The sequence below is a fragment of the Phoenix dactylifera genome, chromosome 11, assembly GCF_051530095.1.
Source record: "Phoenix dactylifera cultivar Ajwa chromosome 11, Ajwa_hap1_PhDact_Kaust_v1.1, whole genome shotgun sequence".
Lineage (NCBI taxonomy): Eukaryota > Viridiplantae > Streptophyta > Magnoliopsida > Arecales > Arecaceae > Phoenix > Phoenix dactylifera.
In genome coordinates this window covers 12,165,864-12,193,856 of record NC_143200.1, presented here as the reverse complement: position 1 = coordinate 12,193,856, position 27,993 = coordinate 12,165,864, and the positions used below count along the sequence as shown (strand labels likewise).

Below are 27,993 nucleotides of genomic sequence, written 5' to 3'. Positions count from 1 at the left end.
AGGGAATACTCCAATCTTTAGGAAAAGCAAAACAAGCATAATATATTTGGCACATTTGTGAGACTAATATGAACATTCCTTTTGGAAGAGATAAAATCTGTAATTAATTACATAAAAAGTTTGAAGTGAACATTTTAACCCTTCTATATTGCTCATCATAGGGATGGTGCTAATGGGGAGGCTAGTGGTAGTACCCGGCACTATTTGACCCAACTATTCGGTGTAGGGCATATTAGGGACGGCACAAGAGGGAGGCTAGTGGTAGTACCTCGTGCCCCTTCCAACTCCACCGGATAGGGAGCAAATAGAGTATAGAGCATAGAAAAGTAAAATCAAAAGAAATGAAGATTAGAATATTCACTGAGTGGTTAAAGGAAGAAATTCAAAAATGAGGAAATGAATGACAAGATAAATGAAAGTATATAAAAAGCTTGTGAAAAGCCAAATGAAGTTTCGATCACTTGAAAACACACCTTAAGGATAAAAGCTTAAATTTAATTTAAAAATGCTTCTATCGTTGCGTTTTTGTAACTTTCATTATATACTTCAATGATTGCATCATTTTGGGGAATAACTCAATATGATTTCTAGATGAAATCTACGGTTTAAGAAAAATAGAATTACTTTGGATACCTTGGTTGGTTGCTCCGATACGCATATGAAACATATCATTTTTTTATCTTATAAGTGTACTGAAATTGGTCTAAATGATGTGTTTTTCAATGATCTTGATTGCAAATAAATGGTTCTAAACATATGATATTATTTTGATATTAAAAAGATTTATGGTGCTTCATATATACATTGCTGAAAAACTATGACTAAGAAATTAATTTTTTTTTCCTCTCCTACATTATTAAAGACTTCTATCAAAATATATATGTATATATATATTATTAAAAGAGTGAATGATCTTAAGTTTAGAAATATTTCAGCTCACTCAAATGATTCTTAAAAGAAAGAAAATGTAAATGCTTTTGAAAGAATTTGAGCTTCAAATGAATTATTTTCTGATTAATATTTCAGTACATTTTCTCAAAGATTAAGAGGAAGCATAACTTGTTCTTAAAAGATTAAAAAGAGTGATTGCTATAAATTTTGAATAATTCTAGATCACTCTACATTCTTGATATCATAAAGTTTCAGTTTTATTCACATTTATCATTAAAATCTGAAATTCAACAAAAGATAAGAATAATTAAAGAAGAATGCATCTTTTAAGGGGGAGCTTTAGATATTCAGTATCTTATCCTAAAGTTACTTTAATTTGATGCATACCTTGAATTTTATGGATTGATTTTGATGAACCTCCTTATATTGCAAGACTTGCTTTAATTATATAATAAGTTTATACCTTGAGATGAGTTCTATAAAGGTTGTCTTATCTCAAACCTTGAGTCTTATGAAAATAAAATATATTTTGGAGATTGACAATTTTATTGAACAAATTCTAAATTTCTCAAATGGAATGATTAATTAAGGGGGAGAAAGAAAATTTCAGAGGGAGAGATCATATAGAACTTAATCATGTAAATTCACAACTAAAGATGAGAGAAAGAATACTAAATGTAAAGTGGTATTAAACTTTGTGCCTCATTGAATATCTTTTGAAAGTTGGATTTTCATCTGTACTTAACTGGTAAATCACTTGTTTTGAAAACTAAGTGAAAAGGATTCCATTTGTCTTAGTATTGGAAATTTACTTTGGAATCTACTAATGAGCTCTTATTGGCTTGCACTTTAGTGTTTCAATCATGAGCCAATTCATTTTAATTGATTTTGATGATATGATCTTTAAAGGAGTAAAAAAAAGTCTTTAAGAGAGCTTTCAAAGAACTTTCAAAGCCCTGAATTTTATGTATCCTACATTGCATAAATTCATATTTTGGTATCTATGCTCCAATACTTTTATATCATGAAAGAACTTTGAAGTCATTAAGAATTAAGGATTCAACATAATCTTATGTTTTTCGAGTATATAAGTTTTGATCTTTATCTGCTCTTGTACTATACTCTAAAAATTAATTAGATTGCTCTCATGTTGCTATATACTTAATATATTAAAAAAAAAGGTATTGAAGTTTCATTCGTGCTTTCTTTGAATATTATTCTTGATACTCCTTGAAATAACTTGAAAAAGATTCCATCTACACTTGATTTCAAAACTATCTTTGGAATCTACATTTAGAGATCACTTCTGGCTTACATCCTTAATATCTCATTCCTAAAGCCAAACACATAGAAATAAGATATCATTTTATTAGGGATCGTGTGCAAAATGGAAACATATGTATTGAGCATATATGTACTGAAAAACAATTAGCCGACATATTCACAAAACCCTTGAGTGAAGATAGATTCTGCACGCTAAGGAGAGAATTAGGTATATGTGATCCTTTTTATTGAAGAAATATAAAAGGGAGCCAGTAGTCTCATGATACATTCCTCCAATTTCTAAAAATCCATGAAACATGAGTCAAACTTGTTATCTATAGATTCCTTACTCATGTATCATTGTCCCAGAAAGAATTTATAAGGATTGGAAGCAAGGAAAATTTTTAGAAGCAAAAAGGAAGAGAAAAGAAAAATACTGCACTTGGGTCAACCCAACCCAGAACAGGGTCGACCCAACGTTGAGTCGACCCAAGAAGTTTCTTGAGTCGACCCAACGTCGGGATCCCACTGTTAAAAGGGGGACCCGTGAGCTATCTAGGGCACTGTTTGCCCTTGTCCTCTTCTGAAAACCCTATTCCCCACTCTCAAATCTTCTCCAATCATCTCCACACAGTAGATTACTTCAAGATCTTGGAGAAATGGGACCCAAGAGAGTCGTAGCCAAGCGATCTGGGAGAGTCTCATGATCTTGTTTAGAGCCTAGGATATGTATCTAGTTCTCATATGTATTTTGTGTTTATCATGCATCTTTAAACTTTGATTAAGGAACATTGTATCTGCTTTGATCAATGAAGTTTGAAGTTTATCATTTATTGCATTTTTTTCCCATGTATCTTTTTGATGATAACAAAAAGGGGGAGAAGTAATGAAAGAGTACTTTAGGAGAAGCAAAGATCATCTTGGGGGAGAAGTAAAGAAAGAGTATCTTAGGAGAAGTAAAGGGAGAAGTAAAGATATCTTTAGAGTAAATAGAGTAACAAAAAGGGGGAGAAGTAAAGAAAGAGTAATAAGAGGAGAAGTAAAGAAAGAAAGAGAAATAATTTGTAAAACAAATTGAAAATCATATAGGAAAGCATATACATCCAAGGGGGGGCAATTTGCAACAATGAAAATGATCAACTCAAAAATTTATATCAAATTTCAGAATTTGGCACACATAAATTCAGAATTTGGCACGCACCTCTCGCACCCCGATACATAGCCTGAAACTCATATTATCTCAAATTTTTGAAGTTTCATCGCTAATGAATTATAAATGAAAGGGGGAGCAATTCAAAGAGTCAAATTGGCAACATTTAAATGATATAGGGGGAGATTTCACAAGTATATATGAAAAGCTGAAATTCAGCAGTTTAATCCCTTTTATAAACTGATTTTAAAGACAAGTATCAATAGGCTTATACTCTTTATTTTGTAATCATCAAAAAGGGAGAGATTGAGGATGATAGTGTTATTTTAATGATTAACAAGCAATTATCTAGAGCATGCTATAAGTTAAATTGATACTTCATTTATAAGTTCATTACTCTCAGTATATTTGTTTAATTGAAAATGGATAAATGGCCTTGTTCATTTGGATGAATCTAACCTTGAGAATGCAGCAAAGTGTGGTTTGAGTCGACCCATAGGTTGATTGGGTCGACCCCGGCACATCAAGAAGTCATCTGGCACACTCCTGCAAAAATGGCACAAATGAACAGTGAGTTGGGTCGACCCAAGGTAAGCATGAGTCGACCCAACCTCCAAAGAACCTCAAAACACAACAGAAGAATGCTCTCTGGATTTACTGAGAGGGTCGACCCACACAGTGGTTGAGTCGACCCAATCTTGAGTCGACCCAAACCCTGAGAGGGTCGACCCAAAGACAAGACAGAAAGACAGACAGAAAATGGTTCTCTGGAATTACTGAGAGGGTCGACCCAAGAAGAAGTTGAGTCGACCCAAGTGGACTTTGAGTCGACCCAAAGAATGGTTGGGTCGACCCATGGGAAGGAAGGCTGAAATTGAGGTTTCTGTGGTTTCTGAGAGGGTCGACCCAAGGAATATTTGAGTCGACCCAAGTGAAGGTTGGGTCGACCCAAGGACAGGTTGAGCCGACCCAAACACGGGCTGAACATAACGGCTAGTTGTGCAGAAATGCTTTTTGCACTCCCAACGGCTATAAACGGCTAGTTTCTTCAATCCAACGGTTAGAAAGGACTATTTGGAGGTTGGAGAAGTATTTAAGAGGGAGTATTCATCAGAGGAAGCAAGCTTTTGGGAAAATACATCAAGTGCATTCAAGAGAGAACCCTAGCAAGGCAAGCTTCATCCAAGTGCTTCATTCAAGAGTCAAAAGAAAGGGGTTGAGCAGATTCAAAGAGTCATCAAGAGCTCCATCCTCCCTTGAAGAGTGAAACATCCTTGACAAAGAAGAGCAAAGCGACTTCAAAGCGATAAATACTTTCTAACTCTTCTTTGTAGTTCATATTGTTTCATATGCTCATTTAGGAGTTTGAATCTTTCCTTTTGTTAATTAAACACTTTGTAAAGGTTAGTTGGTGAGCCCGCAAAACCAACAAAGGTTTTTGGTGAACCCGGAAAACTAAAGTGTAAAGGTTAGTTGGTGAGCCCGCAAAACCAACAAAGGTTTTTGGTGAACCCGGAAAACCAAAGTGTAAAGGTTAGTTGGTGAGCCCGCAAAACCAACAAAGGTTTTTGGTGAACCCGGAAAACCAAAGTGTATAGGTTCGTTGGTGAGCCCGTAAAACCAACAAAGGTTTTTGGATTGTGAGCCCGGAAAACAATCCAACTGTAATCCGCGGGATTATAGTGAATTTCCAAGGGGACGCTTGGGGAGTGGACGTAGGTGCTAAGGAGAGCACCGAACCACTATATATTGTTGTGTTTGTGTTGTGCTTGTGCTTACGTTTATTCTTGCATCATCTTCTATCTTTGCACTAGTTTAAATCAGTCAAATAGTTTAAGAAAGCATCCACCACACTTAATTAAGAAAACGGTTAAAGCACCAAAATTTAGAAGAAACCAATTCACCCCCCCCCCCCTCTTGGCTTGTCACCTTGGGCAACAGCTACGTTTGGTCTTTTGCCTATGGCCGTTATAGGACCGACTCATCTAGTTTTGAGGTTGTCTAATGCTTGCTAGGGGTCTACTCATGATCCACTTGTGTTGACTTGCAAATGGGCTAGTTTTCATTATTTTTTAACTCTTGTCTATGGCTCAGTAGGCGGGCATTCCTAACTGAATTAAAACTTTTTGCAAATACCTAAAATCAGTAAACCATTTCATTTGAAACATTTCAATAAAACTTAGTAAAAGCTGAAAATGCTTCATCTTTATATTCTAAAAATAAAACCCAAGTAAAATGAGAAAAGTCATCGATAATCACAAAAACTATAATGTTTACCTCCTAGGCTAGTGGTTCTAGTGGGTCTAAACAAATTCATATATAATAACTTCAATAGCCTAGAAGTTAAAACAACATTCTTTGTTTAAAAGATACCATAATTTTTTTTCAATTGATATGTATCACTTATTCTATCTTTTTCAAAATTCAACTTAGGTAATCCTACAACAAGATTCTTTTTGATAAGTTTTAAATTCAAATCCAAGCTTGCATGGACCAATCTACGATGGCATAACCAACTAGTCTTATTGGTTTTGGCACATTGTAACTAGATATTATATATTGTATTGATAGATCATCCAAATCAATCATGTAAACATTATCATATTTATGTCCAATAAACTTTATGCCATCATCATTGAGACTAGAAACTATGCACATAGAATATTCAAATACAATACTATAATGTATTTTGTTGAAAACCATCTATTAATAAAATATTTTTAATGAAGTGGAGAAAGTGATACCAATATTACCATTCTAATGATCTTCCCTTTATCGTTGTTGCCAAAGGTGACCATCCCTCCATCTTTTATCTCGAGATTTATGAATTGAGATTCATCGCCTATCACGTGCCTTGAACAGCTGTTATTGAGATACCATCTTCTTTTTATCCCACCAGCTACAAGATCCACCTACAATCAAAAATTTAAGTTTTTATTTTATGTACCCAGGCTTTCTTAAGTTTTTTTTCGTTAGTCACAATGGTTTCTTCTGGAACTCGCACTTTCTTTACAAAAGTATTACCATATCTTCTAAAATTGCATGCATAGAATTTATGTTCTAATCTACCACAGCTGAAATAAGTAATATTTGACAAACTTTCATTGGAAGTTTAAATCAAAAATATTTTTTAGAAATTTTTGCTTTTTTTGCAGGTTATAACCAAGACCGGCTTTGTTATAAATTGCTCTTTGATTATCTAAAATCATTTGAAGTTTTTTCTGAATTTAAAGAAAATTTATCCACAATAGGTTTTAATCTATCTACTTCCTTCTTTAAGTTCTGATTTTCTTTTGTTAATAATATCTTTTCCTTTGAAATTTCTTCCTTTTGATTTGCAAATACTGATTTTTCATTTTGGATCTTTATTCTTTTGTCCTACCTTCTTTAATTCATCTAAAAGATCTTAAAAGACTTTTTGAAGTTCATCAAAAGTACACACATTTGAGTGGGTCTCCACTTAAATCGAAGTGGGACTAGATTAAACAATGAGGGTCCCACATTAATGATCTGGGTTATTAAATGTAATCTATTACTTTTAAACTACTTCAGCACTAAAAGTAATATTATTTGGAGATCCTTACACCATGAATCAAGTAGTTAAATCAATATATTAATTTATATTATTTAAATTATTCGATTCTTTGACCACTTAGTGCATCCAAATTACATAATTTTTTTATGTGTAAGCAGCTTAAATATAATAGGTCATATCTAATAGTTAGGATTATCAATGCAGAACCTACATCATCCAATCTAGATCTGAGTGGATCTGAGTAAAGATTGACTCAAGTATAACCAAGGCTATATATACAAATGTGCGCATGCATACAAACATGGCTCTTTTAATTACCATTTTTTATGTACATATGCATGTGTATGTGTTTATATGTATGTATGTAGGTATGTGTATTGTATATGCATCTATGTATTGTATATGAATGTATGTTTGTGTATGTATGTTTGTATGCATGTGTGTCTATATATATGTATATACGTATATACATACCTATATACATATTCATATATATATGTATGTATGTATGCATATACGTGTATATACATATATAGGTAGGTTCATACATATGTAGGTATGTACTTGTGTAGGTAGGTACATAGGTAAGTATATACGTATGTAAAAGAATTGTTACTAAAAATATTGTCTTTTGTTTTATATTCATTATGATGTAGTGTTGTATTTAGCTTGATTATTTTTCGAATTTTTCCTTCTTTAGTTATTTCTTTAATTTCATAGATGCATGTATAACATATTTAATAACTGAATAGAAATGTTCCTTTTAAGTACCATTTCTTATATTTTTCTATATCAAATAATTTAATTCAAAAAATTTCAATCATGCAGCAAACTATTTTCTAAAAACCTGAGTTGGTCCTTTAGCTCTTCAGGATCCAATATTGGGTACTCGCACAAATTTTTGAGTTGGATTTTTTATAGATGCATAGATAACAGATTTAATAACTGAACAGAAACGCTCTTTTTAAGTACCATTTCTTATATTTTTCTATATAATTCTCAATTTGTGTTTCATTGTTGGAGATGGCATTTTAGATGCATCAAAATTAATATGTATATATACATATATAATGTAGCAAGCTGTCAACCAAATTCTGAATTACTATTATTATTTTTTTTTGCTAGACCAGGTAGTTCATACAACACGTGTACGGACGCACCCAATAAAATCGGAAAACAGAATATCACGGAGCTTCCGAGGCAGCTCCCCATCTCCCATCCACAGGATGCTATCGGAATGGTTAGCCACGTAGGTGGCCACCCAATCCACAGCCCCATTTGCTTCTCTAAACACATGCTTTGCCTGGACAACCCCTCTGTCCCTCATCATCATCCAGATATCGCAAAGCAAAGGATGGTCACTAACAGCGACCCTCGGACCCCATGGATCCAGCTGATGATCGTAACCGAGTCACTCTCTAAGATGACTGAACCAGCTGAGAGCACACGCTGAGCATATTGAAGATCCGCCCAGGCAGCCCTCAGCTCCGCATCAGAAACCGTGCAGTCAAATAACTGACAGCCTCCCGCTGCCACGACAAAACTCGCTCCTAATAACAAAACTCGCTCCATCCTTAGTGCCTCCATTCAGCACCGATCCATCAAAATTGACCTTAAGCAAGCTAGGAGGTGGGAGCTTCCAGGTGAAGAACACCGTACGAGGAGCTGCCGAGGCAGAATGAAAACTCCAGATGTTCCGAGCTATAAAAAATCCCTTAATCACTATTCGAAACCGCGTTTGGCCCTTGACCTTTTCTGGATCCAATACTAGGTGTTCGTTGGATTTGGATTTAACATATATATCCAAGTTCTATTGAGTGGATGGCAGTACGGCAGTGTTGCTTGGGGTTGGAGAGAACTAGAAGGAGCAGATGTATTTTGAAGGAGAAGGTCAGCTCCAGCCTTGTCTTCTGTTCTTTTAGCCAAATCATGGAAAAGGACTCACGAAAGTGTTCGCCTCTGCGTTTGGAATGCATCATATTGACTACTCGGGGCACGATTTTCCTCCATTTGCAGAGAGCTGCCATATGGACTGTAGAAACTAGGATGGTTCAAATACCCATGTCTGAAAATTGAGACCCATAACCCTTAGTTTGTTCGACCACAATACAAGAGGTTTCATAGGTTGGCTAACAAGAAATGACCGAGGAAAATCTTATTTGGACATATCATGAAGAGCCGGGGCAACTTTCCATGCGGACAAACAGCATAAAAAGTGCCTATCTGAACATGATCTCGAGTTTCAGGCACACTTCCTTGATTTCGTTCTCATCTTCAGCTCATCAGCACATATGCGATGACTAGCTCATTGAACTTATCTAAGAAAGCACACCTATTCCAATTCCCCCGTTCTTCAAGGACCCAGCATTCTTGACCACAAAAGGCACATGTTATGAGAGGCCCATAAAGGGTCATAACTCTAGATTCAGTTAGCAGTCTGGTCCTCTAACGTGAAGCCATGTTGGAGCAAAAGCATTAGCACCAGAGAGCCACTTATGCCAATGTCACGATGATCTTCATGTTTTGTGCACTTTTGTCAATAGTTCAGCTTCCTGCATCTTGCAAGCCTGCCATTGCAAATTAAATATATAAACACCAAAAAGTACCTTTGCAAGAAACCCTTAGAAATACTACCACTAGGACAATCAGAAATCGTATACACCAAAAGGTGAGGACAAAAGCCTATCATGCGATCTTCAAACATCCTGCTCCCAACTGGCACAGTTGCTGTACAGTAATGCAAACTACTGAACTTCCTAAAACTAACACATGAACAAAATCCCATCAATGCTCGCAAGGACTATGAAAATCTGTCGAACATCTACTGTGAAACACAATTTTGCCATTTGTACTTAAAATTACATTTCCATTCATAGCGTGATAACCAACTTACAAGGCATATGATCATCCTATGTTTTCTAATCGCAGATGCAGGCAACTCAGGAAGAATTAAATGGGAAAAACAATACACCTTGGGCTACCATTTGCCTTCACTTAGCTCGCTAGAACATGAATTTCTATCATATTGAACCATGAAATCTATCCTGGAATGGCTGCCTATGAACAACACTGGAAACCTTTAACATTCACCTCACAAGCCAACCCATTTCACCCATTTGAAAGCTTTACCTACTTTGAAAGGAAGCTCATAATCTCTTGAAGCAGCAGGTTCTCTTCTTACTGCCTCTGGTTCAGACCACACATATACCCCACGTTCTTGCCAGCTTCCAGGAACAGTGTTGTCAAGGATCACAGCCACAAGAAATGCAATGACCATGTTGAATGACAGAAGTGTGTTCAAAACATAATTTACCTGACGAGAACACAAGTATAAGACAATTAGATCAGTGTATGCAACATGCTACAAAAGTTGGTCATGAATGAAATACAAACTCATCAAATGCTTTGGCAAAACATTTATCAACATATCTACAAAAAGAAGAGCACGGTAATAAATTGCTTCTCTATGGTCATCTGCATGTCTTCTTTATGGTTATTTGCGCATCAGCCCCACTAACAATAATGCAAGCGCCGAGGAAACCAAGACCATAAGCATTAGAATATATCAGTTTTAAGCATAAAACTAAGCACATTTTTGAGACTCTGCAAGGGAAGCCTCAGATTTGCCAGTAAATTGCCTTGTTCAGGGTGACCTGGAACTGGAAGGAAAGCAAGTGCAGTATTTTTCTGAATAATCCTTCCAGCACATTTCGAGTACTTCAAAACACAGTATTTTACTGATGTCTTGACAGATGCGGCCATGCATAGAAAAAAAAAGGGCAAGGCAAAACAAAATCCATATTTATCCTCAAAAAAAATTGAGAAAGAATTTGCGATCGTTGAGGAACTCAGCTATGGCAGAGTCTTCACAGAGAGTTTAATCAATCATATGGTCACTGAAATAGGATTTGTGGGTCTCATTTTGTTCTGGTGTTATGACTTGTGCTTATTTTTGATCCCTTGGTTTTTTAGCAACATCAGCTGCCACAATCTGCTAGCAGGAAAGGTTTGTTTTTTAGCACTATCTAACGTCATTCATTAGAGTAGCCATGGTGAATCTCTATATTAATGAGAAACCATCTTTTTCTCCAAACAAAAAATTATGGTGAATCTATTTTTCAGCATGGACTAGCCTGCGCTAGTGGGCACATCTAATTTTAGTTATTATTAAGGTTTAAAAATCAAATATTAATCTGATACCAGGGGTGGATATGGTATGTGCCATCACATGCCATACCGACCAATCAGACCGATTGGTAAGCTTTGAGATGACTGGTATTTTGTACAGCCTATTATGGCCTTTAAAATTATTCTTCTTTGCAGTTTTCTGATACTTTATTGTCTCAATGCTATATTTTTGCAAGAAATATGGTAGCAGTATCACCATAAGTGCCCTAATCATAATTTTCGACATGGTGAAGTTTTATATTACTAGTTTATTACATAATGTCATGTAACCTGCAACTAAAAACATATTGATAACATATATGTGTTAATGATCGAAACCAAAGACTCCCGGATTTCCCATGCTTCGATCATGGATTCATGCTCTACGGTATGAATTCAGTGATCAAAGACATTAGATCCACTAACAACAAAATCCCCACCTTATCTTTTCAATTAAACACTAAATAACCTTCAAAAAAATTCAAGAAATTGTAAAATAAGGGACTCGTAGAATGATTTATTAAACTAGAGTGATTTTTTCATAAATGTCCATGGTGCTTGCTTCAATCCCGCATTCCTTGCTTTCAAATCAACGGTTCTACCTCCCTCTTCTTGTTGCCATCTTCAAATGGTGGGAAGCAAAATTTACAAGTATAGAAAGGAACATCCCAAGGCTATCAGGCTGTCCCGCTTGGTTTTCCCCTAGTTCAGGCTCTGCATGGACCAAACCAAAGCAGTGCACCACATCCAAATTTATCAGGTGCCAATATGGGTGCATTGGACTGCCTTTTTATCACTTTTTGATGAAGGATTAGATATAGATGTGGAGAGAAGGGTTTATCACTGCTTTAAAAGGTTTCTCGAGACTACAACAGATAAAATTTGTTATTGGCAAGCCAAAATATTTGTTAAAATGAACTATCATGAAGTGTAAAAGTTGGAATTTTACCTCTCAATGATATGGATCACTATGGAATTTTATGATGCATAAATAGATAGGACTTGGAACATTTTTTATGAAAAATTTTATGGGAAGAGTGACATGAGTGGCACTGAAAATATAAGAGATAGGTGATAATTATATTTAGATTATCAAGTTCTTGCAGTTTTGAACTCACTAACCTAGTGCGACCCAATGTCAAGGCCCAGTCACAGGTGACCTGTCTAATTGTAGGTTAAATTGTGGATGGGCCAAATTATTCTTTCTTTTACTCCATTCCTCTACTTCTGCCAATGGTTTCTCTTATTCTAAGCGAAAAGAACCAAAACAGTGTTCACTTCCTTTCTTCAACTGATGGTTGCTCCCCTTTTGAGCCAAAATAAAAATAATAGAGGAAGATGAGAGTAGAAGAGAGAAGAGGACTATCAGACCTTCTCCCAACTCAAGTAATCACAGGTTTCCTCCTCCAAAGATCACTGACCCTCCTCCCAACTCAAGCGACAATGGGAGTCATCCTCCATGGATCAGACAATGATTGATGTCAAAGTGTTCACTGCCATGGTTCTCGTGGATGATGAAATATTCCATCAATGATCCAGTGACAGATTGCTTCACCATGGATCTGACAAAGGTAGGTCTATCTGCCACTGATTTGGTGACGACGAACTGTCCACCATAAATCCAATGACGGCAGACTCCAACTATCATGTCCCACAATGTCCTCCTCCATGGATCTAGAATAACTCCTTCCTCCTCTTTCCCTTTCACCTTTTTTGTCCCTCTTTTTAGAATTTTTTTAATATATTGAACTGGATGGCTGAAACCATTTGAACTCGTCCTGGTCAAGTGGTTCAATCATTCAACCATTCAACCCATCTGGTCCAACAGGCTTTCCAAAATTCTAAGATTTTTGGTGCCTTGATCTGGTAGAGCTTCTGCATGACAATGTCAAACCATTTTTCCCAAAATTCCAAGATTTATAGTCACCAAATCTAGTGAAGCTGATGGGTGATGGTTTTGATAGGTTGACTCCTGGGCCTTTAAACACTGGCTCTGGGACTGAAATATGATCCAAAAAGGTATGACAACATTTGTAACTCGCTATCAACCTACCAGCCTTCCAATATGAAGTAGATACTTAGCCAAGGCATCTTCAAACAAGTGAGAGCTAGTTATGAAGCTTAAAAGGCAAGTTGGTAGGTGATGAGACAATCTTCTTGCTTACACAATCTAAGCATATGCAAGTTGGGATTGGCCTACAAGATTCCCTGAAACTTGGGAGAACTGATGATTACAAGGAATTGCTTTAAATTAAGTAGGATATAACTTAGTTTGACAAATCTATTGATATCATCCTCCACAAGACAACAAATGCTAAAAGCATCATTCTAATATAACTATTCATGACTAAGAGTTAACTAAAAATTGCATCAACATATAATAAAAAATAGTGTAAACCAGCATTAAATGAGTTGTTTATGTATGCCAAATCAAGCTTCATATACTAGAGCTCTCTGCCAATCAAGGGAATCAAAAATGCTAACGTTTGAAGTAGAATGTCATTAACAGTTATTGTTAGAGTTACAATGATTTTTTTAGGGTGTTAAAGTACAAAACAGTACTTATCAAATTTTGGATTCTTAACCTTGAGCTGTGAACATTTATTTGATCAACATTAGGTATGATAGGTTTGCTATTGTGCTGACAGAAAACGTACTGTGACAGCAAAATGTAGGGCCATCAAGTTTCCCTTCTTTTGGTGCTATGTTCTGTTATGTAGCATCAAAATGTCCAAAACCAATTGCACTCGCTTCCTTGGATAGGGAATGAAACTGCAGACTGCTTAAAAAGTGCTTCCAATTTCTGAAACTCAATATATAAAATATGTAATTGACATTTCTCTGGACATTTCCATCTTCTGAGCAAATGCATTACTATCTCATAAATATCTAGTCCTTTAACCATCCATGATAGCTCCAACACTCTGGCTATCTATGACTTGTTAAGATGCAAGCAAAGGCTCCAAAACAAGCCTCATAATCAGAAACTAGGAGTGCCGTAAACTAGATTATCCGATGTTTAACTGCAGTAACTAGATGTCCAATTGGTGGTAAAGGCGCTCTTGTCAACAAGAATTACAACATCTCAACCTGAGAGAACAAGAGAATTGTCATGTTATTAGCATCAGTCATTCCCACAAATTTTCATCATCTTTCCAATGCATGCTTCAAGAAAATGATAAACATCACAAATCCACACTGCTAGCTTCCAAAGAATTCATCCAACCATCAAACCTACGTATTTTGTCTAAAATCAGAATCCCTGTCTACATCAAACATCATTTGGACACATTAAAATTCCTGCCTTTCTACAGCACATAGAAGCCAAATCCAAAACTAATAACTCCTTTTGTTTGACTTTCACAACCAGATTCCAATTATCCCAAAATTATTCAAAGTCAGATCACTATTTCCTGCATAAGACAAAGAATATTATATGTTTATTGGGGAGAAAAAGAACAGCATGAAAATCAGCTAGATATATTCCTACAAAACAATTAATTGTTGGTCCCAGGCATTTCTTACATTCAAGATAGAAAAACACTGAGAAAATATAAATTTCTTCCTTCATAATTAAAATTAAAAGCAATAAATTGAATTTTATATAGCTTAGAGGTGGTTTATGAGAAAGTTGACAACATACCCCTCCAAATCCCGTCTGGAAAGGTCCATGAGATGCAACAATATATGGCTGGAAGTAACTTTGCACGGAAGAGTTTGCATTAGGAACAAGACCGTATTGCTGAAAGTAAGCAGGTATAGATAAGGAGAAAAACAATGAGAGCCCAACTATGATATTATTTCTGGAGCTTCCTGTCTCACTGTAACGGAGATTTGACAGGCCCAGAGCAGCAAGCATGGCCCACATAAAGCAAAGAAGAGCAGCAACCATTACATCAGGGATAGAAGCAATAAATCCTCCAACTTTACCTGTATGCATTAGAGACAATCGAGCAACGCATAAGGGCATACATAATTTGTTAAGAAGATAACATTAAAAAAGCAGGAAGAGAGACTATAATAAATTGAAAGAAATATAATACAGTAAGATCACTCCCATCTCAGTTAATTTTCATTCTTCATGAGCAATTTGGTCAGTCAACTGTTGAAAATATAAACTGAAAGATAACAGAACCACTGCTTACCAACAAATGATAACAGTATCAGAATGACGGCACCCAACTCAACTGCTCTCCGGCTACCCATTTTGGTTACAGCAATGGTGTGCACATTTTCTGTAAGGGTTGTCGACCCAACTCCTGTTCCCCAGACACCAGCTAAGACACTAGAGACACCTTCCATACCAATTCCCCTGCTGAGTACCCCAGCTGTTGGGGGTCTTGATGCCACCAATAGAGATGATGCATGGTATGAACCAACCTTGAAAAAGAAATGACATGATATTGTTAGAAAAGATGAAAGAAGTTTCTATGTTTCTCTTTTCAGAAATTAACATGGTAAGTAGGAGTGGCTTTTATTATCCTAATGCATCAAAATACAACTCCAAACAGAAAAAAGTGGCAAGGCAATAGTCTAACCTCAAGACTCTGAATGGTTCTCATGAAACTCTCTGGTGTTGTATTGGCTATGCTATTATGTTATTGGTGCAAATGTTGAAAGAAAACAGATGAGTTGCTTACACAACAAAGACCCTCAAATGTTGCATTAGGCAATACAAATTAGAGTAGCCGCTGCATAAACTGCTGTAACCATCTAGCCTTTTCCCAACTACCTAACGTCAACTTTATGGATCCTCATTTACCAAATATTCCTATTTAAGGCCACATCTCATGTTTATTTTAGGATCTCCAGATCCTTCCTCACAACCTTCATCCATGTTGCCTAAGGTCTTCTCCTCCTTTTCATATTGTCTTCGGCACAAACCGAAGTACTTTTCTTATTATATCTCCTCGCATCTTCGTTATTCATGTCCATTACCATCTCAATCGATTTTATTAACTTATGCAATTCCTACCGTTCCTCTAATATATTTAATTGTTATTTTATCTTTTTTAGTTTTACCATATATCCATCTTAGCATTCTCATTTATGCTATACTCACTTATTTTCATATACTTTCTTAATTGCCCAACACTCTGACCCATACAACATGACAGGCCTTACTGTTAGTATATAAAATTTTCTTTAGGTCTCCAAGATACACGCTTATTACATAATATTCCAGATGTACTTCTCCTTTTCATCCAACCAATATAGCCGCTACAAAATCTGATACAAATTATTAGCATTAATTTATATGATTGTCTGCAAAAGTAACAAGAATAAGCAACCTATATGTTTATATATATATATATATATATATATATATATATATATATATATATATATAAGAGCAAAACAATTTGCCTCTCCACCAAAATAATGATCTAAATTCAACATTACAAAAATTCTTTACATAAACAACATTTTCCTGATCTCAACACAGATCTCCACGATTATAAGGAAAAATAACCTAAGTTAAACTTGTAAGCATTCATGGCTTATCTTTTACTAGTCTTAAATTTCTTCACTATACTTGCCTATCTACTACTGTATAAAGAGAAATCTTGGAGTTAGACACGCAAGACTGGACTCCAGAAGCGAAACCGCCATATATGGGACCCTCACTCTAAATATCCATGGACACATGAAGCATGATTCCAGAAGCATGGAAGCTAAAGTCTATCACACTTTTTTTTTTTACCTCTCAAGAAACACCTTCTGAACCCCATCTTTCTCCATGCTGCAACCACACTCCCCCTTCCCCACCCCCACCCTCTCTCTTGGCTCCCTTTTTTATTTGATATACAAGCATGAAGTACTAGTTATTCCTAAAGGACAGAATATGTATTTGAAAGGTAATATAGTTCGTATAGTTGTTATGCCACTCGCCACCCAGCCAATGTCCTCATGCTTGAATTCTCAATTTTTGCTCAAATCATGTTACCATGTGACAACTATGATTGCCTCAACCTTATTATAGGTTCAAGCTTTGTATCATAAGTTCAATCTATATTTAGAAATTATGTCTTTCATCAATGATAAAAAACTGAAAATTCTTCGAGAAAAAGTTTTGTAAACAAGATGGTACAAGAGAAAGAGTGTCCACAAATAATTAACATCATACAAAGACACCATTGTTGACGTGAAATGGAGTCAGATACCAATTAATATAGTTCATACTAGCTGGTTGGTGCAAGTACTAGCTATGACTGGTCCACTATTTCATGATGTAGAAGTATCCGGTGCAAGAAACAATCCTTCACAAAATGCAAGAAGTTACATGAGCTCCAAGTAAAAATGAAGTTAACAGACCAATTTTATTTTAAAATAGATAGCAACCCAGTCCACAATGTCAAATTATCTTCCGTAGTAATTAGTAGACAAATAGTGCTGTCATAAAGTCCAGCCTCTGGTATTCCATTTCTCATTTACAGAATTATATCTCTTGATTCTTGAAAGAGTACAGACATATTATTTTCATAAGGATGCATAGGTTTCAGTATTCAAGATTTTCTTAGGGTATTGCTTATCTATGAGAAAATAATTTAACCGTGGAAATTTTAATTACCAAAGTACTAGTAATTTGTATCTCTCATTTAAACCTTCTATCACTGCTAACTTTGCAAAGCAAGTTCTGTTGCACTGACTTGTACCGATCGCATCATATCCGATAGGGTACATGTACAGTACCGAGGCTCGGTTTGGTATATAGTCAAATCAATCTATAACAATCTGAATTGAGCAGAATTACCCCATACTATACAGTGCCTCCCAAAATCAGGGTGCATATTTTATCATACCGACCAATACTGCCCGATTTTAGATGGTTCCATGATAAAAAGTAAGAGAAAAGGAGGTCGGGAATGTATACTGTACCGATCATACTGTATCGAACCGGTAACGTAGAAAAATGATACTTAGTACTGAGATTGCAGAATGTAACAAGTTATATTGTACATCATTCAACTTACAGCATTGTCTCTTATGAAACTGCCAAAAATCACGATCCATTCATTCGGCACATATTCTCTTCCAGGGGTTGCTTCATCGTGTTCATCCAAAGCGTCAATAATGACAAATATGTTGGTCATAACTTTTAAAACATTAGGAGTTGTGGGCATACTCAATTCAATGTCCAAACACAACAAAAAACATAGCAAATATTTTCAAGTACATGTATCATGCTTGTGTAAAATTGCAGAGCTACAGAAAAACATTAAATTTTAGCTATGATATGGTGGACATGATTGTCTATGTCATGTTTCACATACACTTCTAACACATTATTAATATGCGTTGACCATACATGTCCTAGATGGTTTATTACTTAGAAGCACTGTCCCAAGGCAATATTACCTTGGGTTGACAATGTAGATAAGCAGAAGAGAGATACTCTGTCTTGCAACATGAACACGAGAGTTGTGATAACATTTCAAACTACAATTTCTATGACCATACTAAGCATGAAACTGCATCAAGAAAATTCAAATAGGAATATTTTCTTCACCTCACAATGGATCAAGCATGGAGGTTGCTGAGATTGTCAGTAAATGCATCAACTTCTGTGCATCAAAATTCTCCATAAGCACTTGATTAGAGATTCCATCCTACATCAATTTGGGGGACCCTTGGCACAACAATATGGTTGCTCAATTGTAACCTAGAGGTTACAGGTTCAAAATACAGAAATAGTCGCCCCGTAAATAGGGGTAAGGTGCGTATATCTGACCCTCCTCAGACCCGCAATGGTGGGAACCTCACCTCGTACACTAGGCCGCTTTTTTTCTTTAACAACGTTAGAAGGTAAGCTAGAATTACAATACACGAAGTTATATTTAATATTCTCTATATTCTCTGTTTGATTGTAAATTCTTTCCGCAATCCACAATCATTCACTCAATTCCACATATAATACACCGATTTTGGTCATCATAAGTGGAACATGAAAAACTAGTAATGGCCAGTCTTGCACTTAATTAGCATTTTCTAGGTAAACAGATAATGCATGCAGACCTCTCCATGATATATGCAGTGCAGGAGTTATTCTACTAGTGCTAAGCATCTTGACTATAAAGACAAGCAGATGCTGGAAGTCAAGGGTTAGCATTTCTATTTTACCTAAACATTAATAGTTCGTTGTGCTAGATCACGACTGACTTTGCCTTATTTCCATAATTATAGCAAGAACTCATGGTTTGAATAAGTTGTACAATATCCATGGTGCTAGTTAGGATGACACAGAAAGACATAGTGACAGACTGACTGGGCAAACAAAGGGTAGACATAGTAATATTAGCTTGGTAATCACTGGAATTACCAGTATGATTAGTATTAATTAATATCACAATCATTAAAATAAACACTAAAATATTTAATACAAGTAAAAGATAAATCAAGTTAAAAGGAAAAAAAAACATACCGAATCAACTGATGCAATGATGGATACTGCACACATCACGAGGGCCATTTTCCAGTTAAAAAGAGGTGTTCCCCATTGCAATGGATATGGAAATCTAAACCACGGTGAAGAACTTAATGCATGAGATGTATCAACACGACAATGTTTCATCCTGGGTACATGTTTCCTGCAGTAAGCTGACACAGTATTTGAGGGAGGTACATTAATATCACAACCTTTATAGCTATAAACTCCAGTTTCCGTGAGAAGAAAAGTGATAGCCCATGTGATTGCCAGACCCAGTGGAACCTGTAAATGACACAGCAAAATAGTTACAAAATGTTGATGAAATTTTGCCATAATAATTTATTCTTTAGAATATGCATGGAGTGGAAAATTTGAGCATGCTAAAGAAATTCAACAACTAGCAGTTGTCTGCAACATCTTACCGCATAGACTAAAAATATACGATGGCCAAATATTCGTATCTTCCGAAGATACTGCAAGCAGAATGTTAAGGTATATAAGAAATTCTGGCACACATACCAGTAAAAGGCAGATACCAAATTTGAAACATTAACAGGACATAGTATAAATTTCATAATCAAATTGAATAGCAGAAATATTGAGGAAATCTATGCCCTAAAGTGACATAGTATAGATTCCATAACTAAATTGAGCTGCAGCAAAATTAGAGGAAATCTATGTCCTACTCACAAGTGAAAAAATAACAACAAGCAATATCTGCACTACACCGATCTCCAGACATGTTCCCACTCGAGTAAAACCATAACTGAAAAAGGAAAGTCCAATAGCTGCAATTGTTGGAGATACAACAACAGGATTGATCAACCTGAAACAGACAATTGAGGGGGAATAAGTTACAGTATGGCAACATGCCAGTGCAGAGAAAGGTGCAAAATGCTTTAGGAGCACATTAACAACAAAAGTGGAATTTAAAGAAAGTTTATAAATAGACAAATAGTCACAAAATATATACATGACATCATCTTATGAAATAGAGATGATTTTATGCAGTAAACCTACCAGTGTAGAACTGTGAAGCGTGAACACTGATTGATATGTGCCAAAGAATATGTTTAGTTAATTGTGAATTATCTATGTTCTGCGCTTAAGTTCATGATCAAGTGATTATACGCTTAATGGCTATCCTTCCTACAGTGGTGGAGCCAGGTTTCAGCTCTTGGGGCAATAACCTCTAGAAATAGTCCAAATAAATTGTCAATATATGCTCTTTTGCTTATATTTGGAATGTAATCTTCTCAAAAGAAATAGCAACATTAAAAGGAAAGAAAAGTCATACCTAAGGAGCTTCTTTATTGAATTGTTGCTATAATGTCATAGAATCATATGTTGGAACATCAGATAAAAGATAAGAGATACAAAACAAAAAAATCCTTACAAAGGTTTCAAGTTCTAAGACTTCTCCCTCTAAAGCATAGTCAATATAGAAAAAGAGAAAACATTGATAAAAAAACGAGAAAATTTTAAAAAAACAATAGATGCTTAATATACGGGCATTAGGAAGTCTTTGGATCTTAATACTATTCTTCCAATCTTTCCCCCCTCTTTTGTTTTTATCTCCAAATCAAAATGATCAAAATAGTTATGGAAGATGTGGGTACTCAAACTCATTAACTCTGATGCATGAGGAATCAGTTGCTACTTTTGCTACTATACTACGAGAAGGTTTAACAACTGATCATGACCAATGATTTGTCATTGAATAGTTGTGATTAAATGAAGAAAATTCTTTACGATCAAGCATAAAATAGTAAGTTTCCACCTGTTGTACTTGGTAATGGATCCATCCCACACAGGTCCTGGAGACATATTTCATAATAATAGGGTGGCAATAATATCCTTATCAGAAAACAGAACATTTATCTCCAAGCCCCCATGATTTTTTCCCCTTTTGGGGGTGGGGGGTGGGGCCATAATTAGTAAAAACCCAAAAATATAAGGGCGACTTGGGGGTGGGGTGGGGTAATTGCCCCCTTGCTGCCCTTTGGCTCCGTTGTTGCCTTCCTCCAGATCTGATTATAATTTCTCAAAAACAATTAGAAGTGACAATGAACACTTTTAGTCACCAAAATAGCTTCAAGATATACAATATTAGTATCATTTCCAAGCAAGGATTCAAGACCCGACACCAACACCCATCCTAGTTTGGTCTAGGTTGGTAGGGTACTGAAGTGCTTCCATCCCAACATTGCGAATTGGCTAAAACCCGATACAGTACCTGGACACTTACAAAAAGTTTTCTGGTTTTCTATTGCTTATGGGTTTTTTCTAAAGATTTGTAATATCTTTTTAGCATCTTAAATAAACTTCTTGAGCCTCTTGAATAGATACAGTACCAGGACAACCCTTTCTCTCTTCCCTTCCTCTCCTTCCTCTCTCTCTCAATTCCCTCCCATGACAAAAACTAAGGACAAAGAAGAGCCATCAAGGCTCTCTTTTTCTGTGAGCAGACCTGGTTGTCCTAGTTGGTACAAGGTGACCAGCCAAGCGAACTAGCTTATCCTGACCAGTAACAATAGGGGCAGCCAAGGCATCCAAATCCATGAGTGAACAGGTGTCCCGATGGCATCTCGGGTGCCGGTCTCTCATCACAACAGTACTCATGCAAGAAAGCCTGCACACTACTGGAATCCCCAGATTCCATACACTCTGCCCGCTTGCCTGGAGAAGGGTATTAGAGTAAGCACCAATATCAGCTAGAAATGAATCCTTGACTTAAAATTTTGGGGTATTCATCCTTTTTATACAAGCATCATGACCACTTCACTTCGTTCTTTGTATATATCAAAACATCCCTAGTAAAACTTAAGTGTTTTGGTACAGCTCTAAGATCACTAATTTAAACATCATCCCATGCTCAACTAGAGACCTGGCTTATTTATCTCAAGTCCATTAAACTATTGTACCTCTTGCTTTGCATTCATTTTGTGTATCTTTGGTGTCTTCTACTCTCGTATGACCTTCCAATGAAAATCCTTACACGAACCATCTCATCAACACATTGCTAGTGCTTTTGAAGATGTGCAAAAATGGCAGCGCTATTTAGGGCTTAAAAAATCAAGCCTCCTAATGATATCAACAATCATTCTAGAGAAATCACTGGTTTATGGTTAACATCTACTAGTTAGAATATCAACTTTATGCATGCAAGGTTGGGTGACTAACTGGGCTTGGGTATTTTCCCCTACATATCAACATGAATATTCTTTTGTTCAAAATGAAGCAGCAAGATTATTGTAAGACAAAGTTTAATAAAAATGTAAAGAAAAAACATTTAAGAAGTTTAGCTTGTAAAGCACCGTATACTAGAAGAAAACATCAATCTTTAGTCATGATCCTAATCTCAAGTGCTAGGATGTAGAAGAAAACTATGGAGCTCAGATTAAAATAAAGTTATATAGATGAGAATGGAGAGGAAAATGCTAAGCTACATCAATGGCTTGAAATAGAAGCTAAGTTTATGGAAAAGAGCCAAAGCATACGGATATAAAGAGGAGCATGCTATGACATGACACAAGTAATTTGTTATTTAACTTCACCCATCAGAAATTGAGTATGAAGCAATTTAAATTTTAAACTTAAACTTGCATGGTGATGCCATTTCCCATGTTCTGAGTAGTGGGTTACAATTGCAACTACATTTTGCCACACACTTTTGCAGTTATCTTATGCCCCCCCCCCCCCCCCCCCAATATTTTGACTTTGATATCCATGTCCATGTATTTATGACTTGACCACTGTACTGAGTTGGTTACCTCTCTTTCTTTTAGTGGAGGCCCTGTTACTACTAGTTGTTGCATGTGGTTGAGAGATTATTGAAAGTTTCTATTGATCATCCAGTTGGCAAATTTTCCATCTTTCCATCACTAATCTCAACTTCAAGCTGCCAAAGTTATACACTTCTGCCACTTATTATTCTATGATTAATAGCCATAAACACTTCCATGCCACTCATGACAATTACAAGATTATATCAGCTCAAACCTTTTAATATTTACACTAAATTGTAATGTTCCACATTCCTATATGATTGAAGTCAGAAATATTTTCAAGCATTCCAAATTAAGTTCAATACACATATGCATGGCTAAGTTGAGAAAAATATTACAGCAATCTTTGAATGACATAATCAAGGATTATACAATATACATATATGTGCATGTATGTATATAAGTTGAACTACATACTTTATTTTAATTTCTTGAAGGAGTTAATGGTTTTTAAATCAATGATAGGCCATTTAAAGTCAAGATCTAAACTGTTGAACATGATCTTCACTACAAAAAATGCCTAGAAAACAAAAAAAATCATATATTTTGGTGGTCTCTAACCTATACATCAAGTCGATACAAAAATGAACAGTATCAATTGCACTAATATAGTAAAATATAAATTGAAAACCCACCATGAATCATGATCTACATATTTTAAAATATAGGATATTCAAGTTCGCTAGGTTTCGATCCTTTGATCGTAATAAAACATAGTATCATGGTATTAAAATTGTCATTTTGATACCTACTTGATGATTAGGTTAGCAACCATCGACATACATCAATTTTGGTTTGCAAATATTTTCCTTGTATAGTTTAGATCATGTTCAGCATTTGCATCTTAAATTTGGATGGTACATTATAGATTTTAAATCACTAACTCCTTATAAGGAGATGAAGTAAAGAGTATCGTCCATCTCTTATACATGTGCATAGACAATGTACATATGTGTGTGTACATATGTGCATATATACATGTGCATAAGTCTGTAAACACACACACACACTCACACAAATATATATATATATATATATATATATATATATATATATATATATATATATATATATATGTATATGCATATAAATACTCATATACAGAGAGATTTTGTAGTCAAGTTAAAATATTGAAATTTAACTGTTTCTCATGCTAAAGCCAATTTATTTGTCCAAGTATTAGTTAGATTAAGCTTTAGATTAACCAAAAATGGAAGGTTTAATAGGTAATTTATGTTGATCAAATGTCTCTAACATAGATGAAGATAAAAAGCATCACAAATAAATCAGCACAAGGATGGAGAATCGTACCTTAAAAGCAAAGACATAAGCCCACTATATCCTATTATTGCTTGAAATGCTGAAGATATGATTAAAGCTCCCTGGAGCTCCTTCATTATGTGCTTAAAATTCTGCAGTAAATATAGAATGTTAAGTTGAAAACAGATTCTACTCATAGTAAAAAATTTATATAGTTAAAAAAATAAATTTCTGGCTATTCTCAATCCTATTTTTTGCATCATGACTTATTTTGCACTTGACAACTTTGCAACTCAGCCATTTACAAGCCAATATTTATATGCTTCCCTCTACTTAGAAAATTAATTTCAGTGGCATTTTAGGCAAAAAGTTATTCAATGATGTGTGCATTCACATCACAGAATTGCTCATTACATCTCTTTGAAAACTTAAGTTACACACTCTGCCAGTTTCTTCAGCTTAACATAGAACTGGTTATAACAAGGTTATAAGTTGATTGGTTGTTACCAAGTTCTTCTGGCCTGACAGATAATGCTGAATTTAATATTTAAAATGTTGATGGCCTTAGGATGTAAAAGACAAAAAAGTGAAGTTGCCAATTAGTGATGCAGAAGCATACATTCCCATTCAGACCCTGGAACTCTGGAGAGTTGATTATTGCCAGTGCCGGAGCCAGATACACAAAAGATGGACCCTGTATCAGTGGTAGTCTTGTCCCAAAGAAAGTGTGCAGTAATGTTGTCACACCTGAGATGAAAAGCACTGTTGATACCACTGCCGCGGTATCCTCCTGCAAGATTATGCATATATTCAGACAGACTTTACAGACCATTAAAAGGGATTGCTGTAAGAAAACATAAGAAAAGGAATTCCACAAAATAATATTGCTCACATAGGTGCCGCCCATTGCCGGTACTATGACCAGTGGGATCAGAATCAAGGAGCCCAGTATAGAGAGATAGTGTTGGAATGCATAGAAGATAATTGGAACTGTAAATTAGAAGCACACAAATTAAAAATTAAAAGCTCAGCATTGACTAAGAGAACTAACAAGACCAGCTTGGGAGATCAGAACCAGAGATGTGAAGTATGGAACCCTCACCAAGTCCGGGAGAATCTCTCAGCTCGTACTTAATATGTGCCTGCCGTGACGCGAAGCCCTCCTCCTCCTCCTGGAGCTGTGGCAATGTGACAGCCTCGTCCTCCCTTCTCTGCCTCCGAGGTGGAGGAGGCGGGGGATCAGACCGGACCGGGCCGTTGAGCCCCGAAACCCCATTCTTTCCCCCACCGTCCGAATCCCTCCCCTTCCTCGCCGTCTGATCTGCCGGCACAAGGGCCGCTCCCCTCTCTCTGTTTTCGGACTCCCCATTGGCCGGAGTAGCAGTGGCAGCGGCGGCAACGGGAGGTGGAGGGAGAGTAGTGGTGTGGCTACGTCCAGACTCCAGATCCAGACTAGTTTCGCGTTCCTTGGGCTTGGGAAGCGCAATCTGGCCGGAATTGCTGACGTCGGACTCCCCGGAGACCCTTCCCTTAAAGCCGGTTCGCTTGGCCCAGGACAGCGGCGCCGCCGGGGTGGAATCAGGCGCGGGCGGCCACGGCCCTGGCCGCAGCCGCCGCGGTGGCTGGGCGTTGTTCGCCATGCCTACCAGCGCATCAACCCGGCGAGATCCGTCGTGGCGGCGGCGGCGGCAAGTCGGAACCCTCCCCGCTGGAGGCTCCCGGTTTCTGGAGCAACAAAGAACAGAGCGGAGATAGAAGAGAGAGTGTGGGATTCCTGCTCTCTTCTTGGAGATGGCTAGGGTTTGAGGGACGGTTGTGGGCTTGTGCTGAGCTGCGACTGAGAGTGAGATGAGGGGTGAGAGCTGGCGGTGCGATGGAGAAACGCCAAAAAAGTGATTGGAGAGAGCGTGGTGTGGGGTGCGACGGTCGGAAGCCCGTTTTCGATTGAAACGGTCTAAGTGGGTTGGCTTCAGTTAAAATCCACCGACCTAATGCTGTGAGTCTTTGTATACGATATCTATGAGCTAATATGGCACACGCACGGTGCACGCGAGGGGAAGGATAGACCAAGTTATGATTTTTATCTTCCATCTTGATGGGTTATACAACCACCTATAAAAGGAATACAAGCAATGATAGTAGTAATCTATAATTACTACTACATTAAAGGAAAGTGTTAAGCTCTTTGGTGCATGCCATATATGGAATGCTAAGTACGACGTGTGTCATATATCTCTAACGTGACGTGTCAGCTATTTAGGCCGAATGGAGCAGTTGGGTGCAAATCAAGATTAGTGGACCAGCTCCATCTTGGATTTATCCATACCTCCGTCATGCCCCCATACACCTCTCACCACTCTCCTAATCCCCCCACTCCCACTCTCATTCCCTCCATATGCAAAAGACAACGAGTGCATGGTCGCCCGTATGGATGAGCGTGACTTGAAGAAGGGAGGGATCCCCCCGCCCCTCCTCTCTATCCGAACACCACCACCACCACCGCATTCTCCCCTCCCATATATGTATCCTCCCTCACCACCGTCCATTCCCTCTCTTTCTCTCACTCTACCCCAAGGTAAGAGTTTCTCTGTTTATCGATTTTTCGAATTGTTACTAAGTTTTTCTTACTTCATTTTTGTCTCTGTACATATAGTACATATATTTTTAATAAGAAAGGAGGCCATTGCCAAGCGTAAGGCACCGATGGAGGACTCCTCGTCAGCATTTCCTAAGAGGTCGTGTGAGACTTCGCCCCCTTATTTGGCTTAGGGCGCAACTGCAACCACCTTGGCCTCTCAGGTCAATCGGACTCTGTATGGAGCCCCCCAAGCAGATACTAAAGTGGAGACCTTGTCGACTCCTTGATCCATTCCTCCTGAAACATCGACGTCGCCCCCACGCCCAATTTCTAAGGAGGAGGTCCACCACCTAATCGTGAAATCTTTTGCCTCAGCTTTGACAGACCTAAAGATAGCCTAAGAGCTGATTAGGGGGATCTTTCTCCCTCCTAACCAGAAAAGATTGGAGGATGGGAATGCGAGGAGCCTCTTTGTTGGGGCTTTCCAAGCTGATGCCAAGTTGAGCACCATCTTATATTCTCTCGATCATCTGCCGAACCTTTTTATCACTAACGACTTATCTTTTTTCTATAGAGCATTGTCTGCACCGTGCTCAATCATGAGCGGTATCACTGGCTCTAGCAACTGTTAGAAATATGCCCTAGAAGCCAATGTGGTTGACGTATATTTATAATCTGGGACATAAATTTGTACTTGACCCTTATTATTTATTAATAAGATTTGGCATTATTTTCATTCATGTTTGTATGTGTCCATGAATCTGTTGAAAATTGTGTCCTGAAAGTTAATCGTCAGCATGTTGATCTTGAATTGTATATGAATTAATAAATTAATAAAAGTTATTTGGCAATGTTTCATTACATATTTTGCATCTTCATGAACTCGTGTAATGTAATAAAGTCCTTACGACTCTTTTAAAAAGATAAAGGAGG

At 36.8% G+C, this 27,993-nt stretch overlaps 1 protein-coding gene across 1 annotated transcript; it reads right to left on the bottom strand.

Moving 5' to 3' along the window:
• Window positions 1-9,661: 9,661 nt before the first annotated feature.
• Window positions 9,662-26,444, bottom strand: NAT12 (nucleobase-ascorbate transporter 12). Its single transcript, XM_039118586.3, has 10 exons — window positions 25,585-26,444; window positions 25,375-25,472; window positions 25,102-25,272; window positions 24,534-24,634; window positions 20,125-20,260; window positions 19,857-19,907; window positions 19,429-19,716; window positions 15,152-15,386; window positions 14,650-14,936; window positions 9,662-10,152 (listed from the first exon to the last, which is right to left on the bottom strand). Exons 1-10 carry the CDS (start codon window positions 26,120-26,122, stop codon window positions 9,931-9,933), a joined length of 2,127 nt encoding a protein of 708 aa, XP_038974514.1. The 5' UTR covers window positions 26,123-26,444; the 3' UTR covers window positions 9,662-9,930.
• Between the last annotated feature and the right edge of the window lie 1,549 nt (window positions 26,445-27,993).